At 36.0% G+C, this 12760-nt stretch overlaps 2 protein-coding genes across 3 annotated transcripts in view; both read left to right on the top strand.

Annotated features, from left to right (window-relative positions):
• ERCC8 (ERCC excision repair 8, CSA ubiquitin ligase complex subunit) overlaps nucleotides 1–12760 on the top strand; it is a 34815-nt gene that overhangs the window by 13920 nt on the left and 8135 nt on the right. For both annotated transcript variants that reach the window (XM_074533521.1, XM_074533520.1), the window contains exons 7-10: nucleotides 1165–1231; nucleotides 2489–2592; nucleotides 3636–3760; nucleotides 6915–7112. In XM_074533521.1, the coding sequence (XP_074389622.1) occupies nucleotides 1165–1231; nucleotides 2489–2592; nucleotides 3636–3760; nucleotides 6915–7112 (494 nt within the window). The remainder of the gene's footprint in view (nucleotides 1–1164; nucleotides 1232–2488; nucleotides 2593–3635; nucleotides 3761–6914; nucleotides 7113–12760) is intronic.
• Nucleotides 7074–12760, top strand: part of ELOVL7 (ELOVL fatty acid elongase 7) — a 62311-nt gene continuing 56624 nt past the window's right edge. The window contains exon 1 of the mRNA XM_074533522.1: nucleotides 7074–7112. The gene's annotated coding sequence lies outside the window, so the exon portion shown is untranslated. The remainder of the gene's footprint in view (nucleotides 7113–12760) is intronic.

The following is a 12760-nucleotide window of genomic DNA, read 5'->3' as shown; positions in this document are numbered from 1 at the left end:
CAACCTTTCTGTAGAAGGATGTTACCAAATAATTTCTATTTTCCTAGTTCAATTAAATGTAATGTTTTATTGTTCCATAATCCATTACTTTTGTCACTCAGTGAGAATTTGCCTTTGGTGGCCCTTTTCTAATGTGTACTTTCTGGAGTGTCAGTATATATACACATGCTCAAGAGAAGGCAGTCATGAAGCAAATCTTCATGCTTCAACTGTAGAGAAACATTAACTCAGACACAGCAATGTGCAAATGCAGCTTTATTTCTTCACTGGTCAGCTAAGTCTCAAAGGAGCCTAGGTGATTTTTTTTATGATGCAGAGTTTAAGCTGTTAAACTATTATGAACAAGCATCTCATGTTCTGTTCCTAGAACCAAAAGCTCCAGACAGGGAAGACCAAAACAGTTCTCTAAAGATTCTGTTTGGTTTCATTAGGGTTTCTTAATTTTTACACAAGAATTAATGCTTTCCAGGCACAAGCTCCGTTGTGTCTTTGTACACAGCCTGTGGTAGCCTCTTACCTCAAGTGCAATATTGCAGGAATAAGTGGAAGGAGAATATGTTATTAATTAGGGATAATCTTCCTTGCAGAACTGAAGCAATCAGTAGTGTCTGGACTATATGTATGGATGTTTTCACATAGGCTAACTCTAACAGCTGAAATGGAGGTATATGCATGGCTGTAGTTTAATTAATGGATCCCAATAAATCTGTCTGCTCTGAGCCTTCTAAGTGTACCCTGTAATACCTGTATCTTGGAGGCTTTTCTTATTATCCTGGTCATTGCAGTGATTTGATTAATTCAGATAATGGGAAAGCACCTACTAGAAGATGCACCAGGAACAAGGTGGTTTGCACAACCTATAAACTGCGTTAGCAAGAATATATTTTATGATTTAGTTTATTTTTCAGTAATATGTTTCTGTTATGGTGTGAAGCATACTGTTTGTATCACTTTCTGCTCACTACAATCCCATTCAGGGAAGAAGAAGAAGAGACAGAAATAACTTCTGTCCCAAAATAATGTAGTTTCACAAAATATAAATTGATGTTACAGTTTGAATTATTATTCTGGCTTGATGAATCCTATACAACTAAATATTTGCTTTTACTTTCAGCTATTTACACAAAATGGTGTGTATAATAAGCTTTTTCATGTAATTCTTAGGTCACAGACAAGAAGTATTGGCAGTGTCTTGGTCCCCACGTCATGAATATGTTTTGGCAACAGGAAGGTAAGGATGTTGCTGAACTGTTACATGCACTGGAATATTGGTCAGTAAAAATTTTATACATTTTTTAGGCATACTTACTTCAATTCAAATGAACTTCTGGAGTTAGTTTGCTTTGTTTACTTTAACTGTTCACAATTTTATAGCTTTTCCCTAGAAAAACAAAACCTGAAGATCTGTCAACAAGTCATGCTTATTTTATAGCAAGTTTGTACAGAGTTTTGAAATACTAACTGTAACTACTGATATAGGAAAATGGTAGAATATTAAGGATATACTCACTTATTACTGTTTATTAGTGTATGCGTTGCTAATCCATGTTGTAATAAAAGTAAAACATTATTAGCTCAAATTACCATTCTGGTAATCACACTTAATGTCAAAAAGAATAACTTGGGTAGCTTAGCTGATGTAACTTTCCAAGTGACTGTAATTCAGTGAATATGGATTGTATGTTGATATTCCTGGGCTTTCTTTGTTTTCTGTCCAGATGTTTTTAATGTAAAAAATCCTCATGGCTATTCTATAACTTTCACAAGTTAGCTTTTGATTATTGTGTGACATTTCTCGCTTTTTAGATGCCGTGGTTTTTTTTCTTTTGCAGACAAGAACAGCTATTTCATAAGTTTAGTGGAATGGCAGTTTTATCAGTTCAGTGAAGTTACCAGATTTGCAAACCTTTGGTTTCTGGATGCAGGCTTTCTGAAAGGATTATCAAAATTTGAAAATGTTATTGTTTAGGGATTGCTTTGATTGTGTTTGTTTATTTGTGGGGTTTTTGTTGTTTTTGTCTTGTTGTAGCAGATGAAAAATTGTTTGCTTGTAGACAGCTTTTGTACCAGTCATACAATAGATCTGTGATAACAAAACCCCAAATTCTCAGACCACTATTACAGACAATGCTGGAGTCTGTAGTTACAGTTTAGGCAACAGAAGATTTAGCAAGTTTATTCTCAAGCTATGTGTGTATGCAAGGGTGTTACGTTGTAATCAAAGAGGTAAGTGTATTGTGTTACAGATGATGATTCACTGTTAGGTCCTGATAGTATACCAGCTGATGTTATTAATACGTGAAAATGAAAGTCTGAAGTCTGCCTTAAAATGTTTTTAATGGAATTCTGTTGACTTGAGTGTGCCCACACAATGAGTGGTTCAGAACAGTTGCTGGACCAAGGTGAATGCCAGGTGTGTTGACCAAAGACAATTCCTGAACTGTAGTGCATTCAGTTTCCCTAATCTTAGCAAATCTGTTTTTCTTAGTGCTGATGGTAGAGTAAAATTGTGGGATGTGAGGAGAGCTTCTGGATGTCTAAGTACACTTGATCAGTACAATGGAGAAAAGTCCAAATCATCTTCTGAGGCAGGTAATACAAAATATAACTGGTGGTAATTCATACATAACTAAAGCCATTCTTATATTTCATTTATGTTTTGAATACTAAGACCAGCAAGGGGAGTAGTGATAGTCCAGTTGTGACTTAATACACAACAGAGGCCATTCAGCTTTGTTCACTTCCTTCTGTTATAGAGTCAGTTTTTGTTGTTTGGGACCTTGTTTAGAGAGATTGCCTAAACAATAGCAGTGTATCTATTCTTAATGGCTTTCCTCTAAAATGAAAAATTCTGTTATCTTTTTTGTGAGTGGAAGAATTCATTTATGCTGTGGATAAGCCTTTATGTAAATATGAAATTCATTGAAGTTAAAAAAATTATTGAGAGGAAAACTTTCTAAAAAAAGCTAGTACTTGGGCAAAAAAGAAGAAAGACTGTTTAATGAAAACTAAAATTTGATGTAACTCCAAAGATGACTAGTGCCATTTCATACATTCCTTTGAAAAACATGTTGACTTGTTTGATCACAACATCTTTCTTTTCAACTTTATTTTCGTCAGACAGGTTCAAGATGATTTTTTGGTTATCTAATATCAATTGTATTAGTCTAGGGTATTTAATTTATTGAAATGTATATGAACTAAACCAATGGCAGGTAATAATTATTTTCTAATAAAATCTTTAAAAAGCAGTTGTATTTCTGCCTGAAAGGTATGTCTAAATTAGGTACTGCAGTATTGTACAGAGAGACCTTACCCTGACTGCTTCAGAGCTGGCCAAAAGCTACAGCATGTTGTTGAGGGTGTTGTCCAAATGCCTCTGGAACTCTGACGGGCTGGGGGCATCAACAACTAGATGATAGATTGGACAGAACTGGCCCTTGAACTGCGCCCTGAGGAGCACTGCTGGTGGCTGTTAGCGGGCCACATGCTTTTATAAACAAAAAATTAAATTGTTTTTAACTGAATGTTACCATTCAAACAGCACTTCCGCTGCTCCACATTGAAGTAAAAATGTATGCAAAGTAGTAACTTTTGTCTAGAGAACTGAGGCAGCTCTTTTTCCCCCCCGGCAGCAAACACTGCTCACAATGGGAGAGTTAATGGTTTATGCTATACAAATGATGGACTTCACCTGCTAACCGTTGGTACAGATGATCGAATGCGACTCTGGAATAGCTCCACTGGAGAAAACACCTTAGTAAGTTTTCAAGGCACTTCAGATACATATTTTCTTTCATTTAATTTTAAGAGATTTATAATTTTTGCGCTTGTCAGTACAACTTGGATTTCACTTTCATAAAGGATGTAGCTGTCTAATTTCATCACTAGATCATTTGGTGAACATTGTTTTCTTTCAGACTTCTTATCTTCTACTTATTGTAAGGAAAAAAGAATATGAAGAACCCTAATCTACTTAAAGATTTAATATGGTAACTCTAAGTTCATGAATTTGAGAGTATAGCTATAAATATTTTGTACAGTAATAAAAACTGGAATAAGCCGTGACTGTTGGTAGAAAGTTTTGGGGTTTTTTAAACTATTAGTTGCCAGTGTACTATCCATAGAGCAGTTGGCCATACCTGAGAGTTTCACTGGCTGCCTGGCTTTCTTGCAAATCTCCTTCTGTTTTTGTGGAATCTCTCCTGTGAAGTTGCATGACAGTATTAAAAATATCTATTCATCCATTCTTCCAGATTTGTGTTGGAATCACACTGCAGCAGGAATGAGGGGCGGGAAATGTGCTAAATCTCTTCTGATATTGCAGTCTTTTCAATGGCTTTTGGATTTTTTTTTTGTGCTGAAGGTTCTTGTTTTATTTTTCTGTTCGGTAAAGAAATTAGTTTTCTTTGTTTATTTTGAAAGACGTACAAATTAGGTAAGTCAGTGTCCATGGAATTTTAGTCAGCTGTAATTATGGTCTGTCATTGCTATCAGGAAAGAAAGAAATTTTGCTATACCTCAAAAATGTTTTAATTGTGCTGCTTAGTTTCTGAACAGAGCAAAAATGATTCTGTATACATATTTAAATAAAAAGATTTCTCTCCACCCTACCTATATTTGCCAGCTTGTTCTCAGCACCTCATACACAAACATCTTCCCGTCTTCAAATCACCACCAAAGCAGATAATGCAGTTTGTTCACTCTCCTGTTACCAGCCGGATCACTGGATTTTGATTTTTCTGTGCCTGTTAGTTCATTTACTTGTTTCATAGGCTATTTTACAGTTTTCTAATCAGGTGTGGAATAGCTTGACCCTGCTTTGCTTTTTGAAGTTCAGAGTTGTATTGTCCAGAGTACTGTATTTTCACACACTGCCCAGAGGTATTGCTTAAAATAATTTTAAGTCATCAGCAAAGAAATGAATGCATGTACAAGTATTACAAGTTTACACCATAGTCCTTTTATTTCCCTGACTAGTCCACCCTTTTGACCTAAATCTTTCTTTTCTATACCTTTCAAAAGGCATAGAAACAAAGCCATACATATTATTTTCTTTCAGCAATGTCACTGCTGTATACCATATTAGCAAAGCTCTCTGTGTTAATCTTAAATCTCCCCACGTAAAACTGAAGGCACAGAGTTAAGAAGGAAAACAATTCCAATTGTGGAATCTTTTGACTATAAGCTAAGAAATTTGTGAAGTTCATAGTGTAAATATTCTAACACAATGCATTTTCTTCATTAAAAAATAGTCTGAATTGTAATGCTTTGTTTTAATTGACTTGTTTCAAGGAAGGCTGGACTTTTTCCATGAAGGTATTTCTCTGTCACTTCATAAATATACTTCTGATGTCTGGTAGAACCTAATTAGACTGATATAGCCAACTGGAATATTTCCAAACATGTTCAGAAACTTCACTTTCAATCTTTTATGAGATTTTTAACTGTATAAAACTTGTCAGATGCTTGAAACTCTATGAAACTATAGTTTGAGACATTAGTACAGGTGTTAATAAGGTACTTTTATACTATTTTAATTTGCAAGACTTCCCTTACACCTCATCACTAAAGTCTTAGAAATTTTTCCTATCAAAGCTACCCTGGGAGAAAATGGTCCAGTACTTTTTTGTTGAACTTGTAAATAATTTCATTGTCTCATACCTTTTGTTACTAATACCTTTTGTTACTAATTGTTGTTTACTGTTTGGTTTTTTATTGCTATTTCTAGTAAATTGTTCTTAGCTCAATCCATGATCTCTGCCTGTTGTGTTTTGAATAGGCAGGAGAGCGAGTGTACTGAACTGAAAACACCATTCCTAAACCACAACAGGTGGTAATTCCTGAACCACGTCTAATTTCAGTGAGGGTTTAGGTGCTTGATGCAGATCTGGCATGCAACAGCCTGTTGAAATCCTATTTCTTAATGTGGAATTGCTAGTTTTAAGGCCTTTCTTGCTTGCTTTTTTTCTTTTCTTTCTTTCTTTTCTTTTTCTTTCTTTCCTTTCTTTCTTCCTTTCTTCCTTTCTTCCTTTCTTCCTTTCTTCCTTTCTTCCTTTCTTCCTTTCTTCCTTTCTTCCTTTCTTCCTTTCTTCCTTTCTTCCTTTCTTCCTTTCTTTCTTTTCTTTCTTTTCTTTTCTTTCTTTCTTTTCTTTCTTTTCTTTCTTTTCTTTCTTTCTTTTCTTTCTTTCTTTTCTTTCTTTCTTTTTCTTTCTTTCTTTTTCTTTCTTTTTCTTTCTTTTCCTTTCTTTTCCTTTCTTTTCCTTTCTTTTCCTTTCTTTTCCTTTCTTTTCCTTTCTTTTCCTTTCTTTTCCTTTCTTTTCCTTTCTTTTCCTTTCTTTTCCTTTCTTTTCCTTTCTTTTCCTTTCTTTTCCTTTCTTTTCCTTTCTTTTCCTTTCTTTTCCTTTCTTTTCCTTTCTTTTCCTTTCTTTTCCTTTCTTTTCCTTTCTTTTCCTTTCTTTTCCTTTCTTTTCCTTTCTTTTCCTTTCTTTTCCTTTCTTTTCCTTTCTTTTCCTTTCTTTTCCTTTCTTTTCCTCTCTTTTCCTCTCTTTTCCTCTCTTTTCCTCTCTTTTCCTTTCTTTTCCTCTCTTTTCCTTTCTTTTCCTTTCTTTTCCTTTCTTTTCCTTTCTTTTCCTTTCTTTTCCTTTCTTTTCCTTTCTTTTCCTTTCTTTTCCTTTCTTTTCCTTTCTTTTCTTTATTTCTAAATTGATATTAAGAAGAGTAAACTTTATTGAACATAAAAATAATTATCTTGGTAGGCATCTGTACTTTGAAATATCATGAGATTTATTAACATAACCCAAAATTAATTTTATTGAGTGTTAAACATGAAGTAAAATTGACCTTTTAATATAATTTCCTGGGATTTTATTTAATAGCTGACTATGTAATCTATGTGATCTTTCATTTTGCAGGTAAACTATGGGAAAGTCTGTAATGAAAGTAGGAAAGGACTCAAATTTGCCATCTCTTGTGGCTGTAATCCAGAGTTTACCTTTGTTCCGTATGGAAGTACCATTGCTGTTTATACAGTTTTCACAGGAGAACTGATAACTATGCTTAGAGGGCACTATAGTACTGTCAACTGCTGTGTATTTCAACCTCATTTTCAGGTAAGTAAAATACAAGCAGTATTCCAGACAAGCAGGAATATTTATGCAGATTGACATACCATTTGCACTATAAAAGCATTCACTTTTCAGGGATATGCTTTAATCAAAGATCATAAGAGGGAGTACTGTGTCTTATGTGTCATCCAGGAAAAGTTTAGTCAAGCTTTTGGGATGACATTTTCTGGATTAGGTTCCTTCCACTGCTTGTTTTGTCTCACATATGTAACTTCTCAATATACCTTTAGTAATTTTTTGACTTGTGTAATCGTTAATGAAGCATATGTGTGAAGACTTTTCTGTAAAATGGAAGAGGAGTTATCTTTCTCAGAGACTAATCACATTAAGAAAGACTGTGAAGTGCATTAGTACTGCAGTGAGTACTGAGAAGACTCTCGAATACTTTGCTAAGGGGATCTTGCTCAAGTGCCTGTAGTTACACATTGGATAAAGTGCTGGCAACATTGTGAGATTCTTAAATTTATCAGAGAATATTTCAGCTGAGAAATACTATAGCATTACAGGGACTCATGGTACTGACAGATGTTTTTTTTCTTCTCTGCCTTTTTTTCCTTTTCCTATCCCACTCTGGTGTATTTTTATCTTGTAATAAAAGACTTAAGGATAACAAAAATGAATTTGTTATGAGTTACTTTAGAACAGATTGTTCATATGGCATGTATTGTGCCAAGTGCAGAATGTATGATAGTATGGATTTTCAGGCCATTACATAGTTGCCCCCCTGTATTAAGGATCATACTTCATGTCCCAGCTCTGCCTTCTTTTCCTGCTGTTTCTGAGTATCAGGTAGAAATACTTGAGGCAGAAGGGGTGTGTAGATACCATTTTATGACCTCTCATCATAGAAATTACTCTGGTACCTTCTGCTTTGTGTCTAGTAGCTTTGACTGAATCCCTGAGACTGTATTACTGAGACAGACTTCGCTGAAAATTATGGTCACATTATGGACATGAGTAGACCTTAAGCTAATAAACTTTGCTAGATCTGGAAGGCAGTCTGATACTAATAGTCAGTGAGATACATCGACTGCAATATTCACATTGTGGCTAAAGCACATCTTTTCCAGAATGTTCTTGAAAAGCTTTTTGTCTTTTCAAGAATAGTTTCCCAACAAAACTTCTAGTGTGTTTATATAAAGTTATCTTTGGTGTTCTTTTTGATAAACTGAAGAGGTGAGGCTAATTAGGTCTCTCTCTGTAAAACATGTTTTACTTGTTTTACATGTGGTGTCTCTACCTCGGCATTTGAGATCCATGGAAAAGGATCACTCATGTGTGCATATGCACACAAGAACTACAGCAGTCACTGTATCTAGAAGTCTGTGATGTCAACAACTTCATTTGCTTTTCTGATGTGACTCCTGATTCTCTTTCAGAAGCACCCTTTTCCAGAGTTCAGTTCTATACTCTAGAAGTGTGACTGGATTTTCTTTTTTCATAAATGCTGTGCTTTCACTTGTATTAAATAGGTAGTCTGAGAAACGACATTGCTATATGTCATGATTTGGCACTGGCTTAATACCAGGCACCCACAAGAGTTGTTTGCTTACCCTCTCCTGCTACAGTTGGGCAGAGGAGAGAGAAAAAAAGAAAACTAAAAGCTCATAAGTTGGGGTAAGGATTGGGAGAAAAACATTCTAAGGGCAAAACAGGTTCAAATTTAAAGACATAAAGTAAATTTATTATTATCAGAGTCATAGGAGGATAATGAGAAGTAAAATAAGCCTTTAAAACACCTTTTTTCCCCTCACCCCCTCCTTCTGTCCCAGTGACAGTGGAGGGAGGCAGGACATGGGGATTTAGTTAGTTCATCACTGGAGATCACCTTCTGTTCACTCAGGAAGAGGAGTCTTTCCTCTGCCATGCTGTGGGATCCCTCCCATGGGCAAACAGTCTTCCCAAAAACTGGCGTGCTGTGGGTCACTTTGGCACAGGGTGCAGTCCTCTAAGGATAGGCTGCTCTGCTTTGGAAGCAAGGGCTCTCTGTCTCTGGAAGCAGGAGCCCTTTTTTTCTGGACAGGTTTCCCACTAGATCACAGCTTTCTTTGCATCCACCCGCTCCAGCATGAGCATTTTTACGACGGTGGATCTCTGCATCTCCTGTGGACTTCATGCGTTACAGGGAAACAGCCTGTTTCACCATGGTCCTCACTTGCAGGGGAATCTTGGCTCCAGCGCCTGGAGCACCTCCTCCCTCTCCTGCTCCACTGAGCTTGGTGCTGCCATGTTCTTTTCCCTCACATGTTCTCACCTCCTCTATCTAGAAGAAAAACTGCTGCTCATAGGTACCATTGCCAACAAGTTCCACAAATTCAGATTCCTGCAGGATCCCACAGCACTGGGAAGTTGATCTCATCTAGGCTGGGTGCTGTTCACCGTGTTTGTGCCATCAGCCATGGGCCAGGGCCAGCACCACGTGAGCAGTGGTGGCTGCCGCGGGCGCCGTTTGACGCCTTGCCTCCTGCGGGTGCTGGAAGGGGAAGCTGCTGCTGCCCCTGCCCTCTCTGCTGCAGCACGGCTGGCCGGGGCAGGGGCAGCAAGGGGAAGCCATGGGCTGCACCAAGATGATGGCATCCATGGTGCCTCACTTCCCCAGGGAAAAAAAGGTGCGCTGTTTTGATTTTCTTCTTAAATGTCATCACAGAGGCGTTATCAACCTCTCTAATTGGGCCCACAGCATATCCATCTTCAGAGCCATCAGATGCTGGCTCTGTTGGACATGGTTGAAGCTCCTGGCTGCTTCTCACACAAGCTACTCCTGTGGCCCTCCCCTGCTACCAATAAAGCAGGCCATGCCAAATCCACACATCCTTATCAGGATTTCAATACCAAAGGTAGTGCTACTGTTATTTTCAGTGTTCACACATGTACTTCCAAGTATCTTATCCTATCTTGATACAACTAAGTGCATTCATCAGTCTTCATGTAATTCTGATATAAATTACAATTTTGCCAGTAAAAATTCTTTCCTGAGAATGTAATATTGTTTGTAAAATTTATAGTCACCTCTTCTATTTTACTCTCTCAAGTATTATTAAATCAACATGCTGCAAAGTTATTCCCAACTGTACATTTGTATTTTGTTACTAGTTTTAAGTAAAATCACTTTTCCTTAACAAAACATGCTCTATTGCAAATTCTCTTGAGTGATATTTATATATCTATATTTTAATTCTACAGTAACTTAATCATTCGATAATCTTTTCCATTGTCATGTTTGAGATTAAAAAATGTCAGTTCATTCTTGTCTATATTATTCTGCCTTTTTTTTTTCTTTCTGAATGGCGTATCATCTCACTTTCAGCTTTGGAATTTTTAAATACATATCAAAACATAATTAAGCAAGCTGGAAGTTTTGCTTGATGGTTCTTCTGTATACATAGCTTACATCTGTGATGTAAGCTATATATACAGTGGTGAAATGTGTAGCAGTGGCTTTGTAACTTTTTTGTTACTCGTTAGCACTTAATTGGACTTTATTATTCTGTGTTCATGAGAAACAAGATCTACATCTTTTCTGTAGTTCTGGCCATTTCCATGTGGTATTCTCTGTTGTTGTTAAGTGTTCTTCATATTAACAGTCTTATAAACTTTTCCTGCTGTCTTTAACCCTGGTGACTGATTTGTGTCCTACCCATCCTTAAATCTGGTCCTTAGGTTTTTCTCACTATTTTTTACTGTGTTCAGAATTCCTTATTAGTACTGATTGCTGTCAGTCCTTCATGTTCTTCTTGTTCATTAACTGTATTTTACTTGCTATCTTTGTTTCACCTCGTAACTAGAATAGGCTCTAAGAATAAACTTAAATTTTGTACCAGTTATGTATTTGAATTTATATAGAATATGTATTTGAGATGAGAAGTGTCTTACCTTTGCTTGGGACCATATAATCAAACATGATCACTGATAACCAAGGAGCTAGCTATTTGAAATTCAATCCCACTAGTCTTTATCTGTTCTTATCCAAATTAATTAGCATGTTTGTGTGAAATACCTTTTATGTTTGAGGTGCAGTACAGAGCTGTCTCCAGAGAGTGGTATGAGCTTTAGTTAATGTGTGTATATATGCCTTTTCTGATCCTAGGAACAGAGCCATAAAATCCACTATATTATTGTTTGCCTGTACTGTTCTTATGTAAATATATCTATAAAGTTAATAAGATGTTAGACTGCTTGAGTAATAAGAACTGCAGAATTTAGCCCTTTAATAAGAAGCATTAATTTAATAGGAGGTCAGTAATTTCAAGGGTGGTGTGGAAGAGAAAATCTTCATTGTGCAATATCTTAGATGATGTTTACAGTTGGATCTAACATACTAGATACCAGTGTGCCTACTTAGAATGATTTAAATAAACAAACAAGACCTATGTTTCCCTTTCAGAAAAAAAAATCGCGTAAATCATCACGTATGAATAACATGTCATAAAATAGTAGGTGTGCAACAGGAAGCAATTTTTATTTAAATCATACTGCTGCTCATACTGCTCAAGAATGCTAGTGACATCTGCAAAGGTATTTGGCAAATCCAGTAGTATGCTATTACATTAAGTTAACTAGAAGTTAAATTAGGTTTTATTTGCAGTCTTTCCATATATTGTACTATAAACATGCATAGAGCATGTTTGTAGTGCAATATATGTGTCTGTCCTGTATTATAACATAATTCTACATAGAGGTCACTAGCTCTTCTTTTGACTGATTTATGGTGTGAGTCACCAGTTCAGGTAGTAATAATTAATTTTAAGTATTGCTTAATGCAGTGGATATTGGCTGAAGATCTTACCATACCAGGATCAGAAAGTCAGACAAGTGATAAGAAGGATTAAAATGGAAGAATGCAGATGTCACTGTGACATTGCTCATAAGGAGATATTTTGGCATAGAAAGATCTTTTGAAGTTCTTAGTGATATTCTAGATTCTATCAAAGACAGAAGGCCCGAGCAGAGTACTGCTTGCTGACAGAATAAAGTAGAGTTTGACCTATACTTTGGTGTACCATATCTTCTTTTAAGCAAGGTAAGTAGGATGGTTATGTTTCTTAAAATTGTAAACTCTTATCTTGAATGTTCTTTATGCATGAGCAACTTCATGCATAATACCAGCTTTAGAAAAGTATGGCAGCTCACTTGAATTAGATTACCCACATAGATGTTTATAGGAATTGAGCATTAAATTTCTTTACCAAATGTCAACATAATTCATGCAGTTCTAATTATATATAAATTATATAGGAGACTTCCTGCAAAGACAGACCTGTGATAATATATTGAGCTTACATTGAATCAATATACTCATAAAGTGCACATATGCAGACAGTCGCTAGTTTAAGTGTAAAAACCAGCATACATAAAGCACAGCTTTCATTCTTCATACTGTCAACCTGAATACTACAAAAAAACTCATATGTCTCACTCAGGAAGTTAAATACATGACAATACTCAAGTGTTGTCAGACATAACATATAATAAGCAGGAATATAATTCAGTGTTGAAGGCATGTGAGAATATCTTCATACCTGTTAATTTACGCGTGTCGGAAAGTGCAAGTGTTATAGGTGCAAAATTTACTGCAAAGATGGTGTTAGGATTTCTCACCAGCAAAATTTTCTCATCTTAGAGTGACAGAGAAG

The sequence above is a fragment of the Zonotrichia albicollis genome, chromosome Z, assembly GCF_047830755.1.
Source record: "Zonotrichia albicollis isolate bZonAlb1 chromosome Z, bZonAlb1.hap1, whole genome shotgun sequence".
In the NCBI taxonomy this organism is placed as follows: Eukaryota; Metazoa; Chordata; class Aves; order Passeriformes; family Passerellidae; genus Zonotrichia; species Zonotrichia albicollis.
The sequence above is the reverse complement of the archived record's forward strand: the minus strand, read 5'-3'. Positions and strand labels throughout refer to the sequence as shown.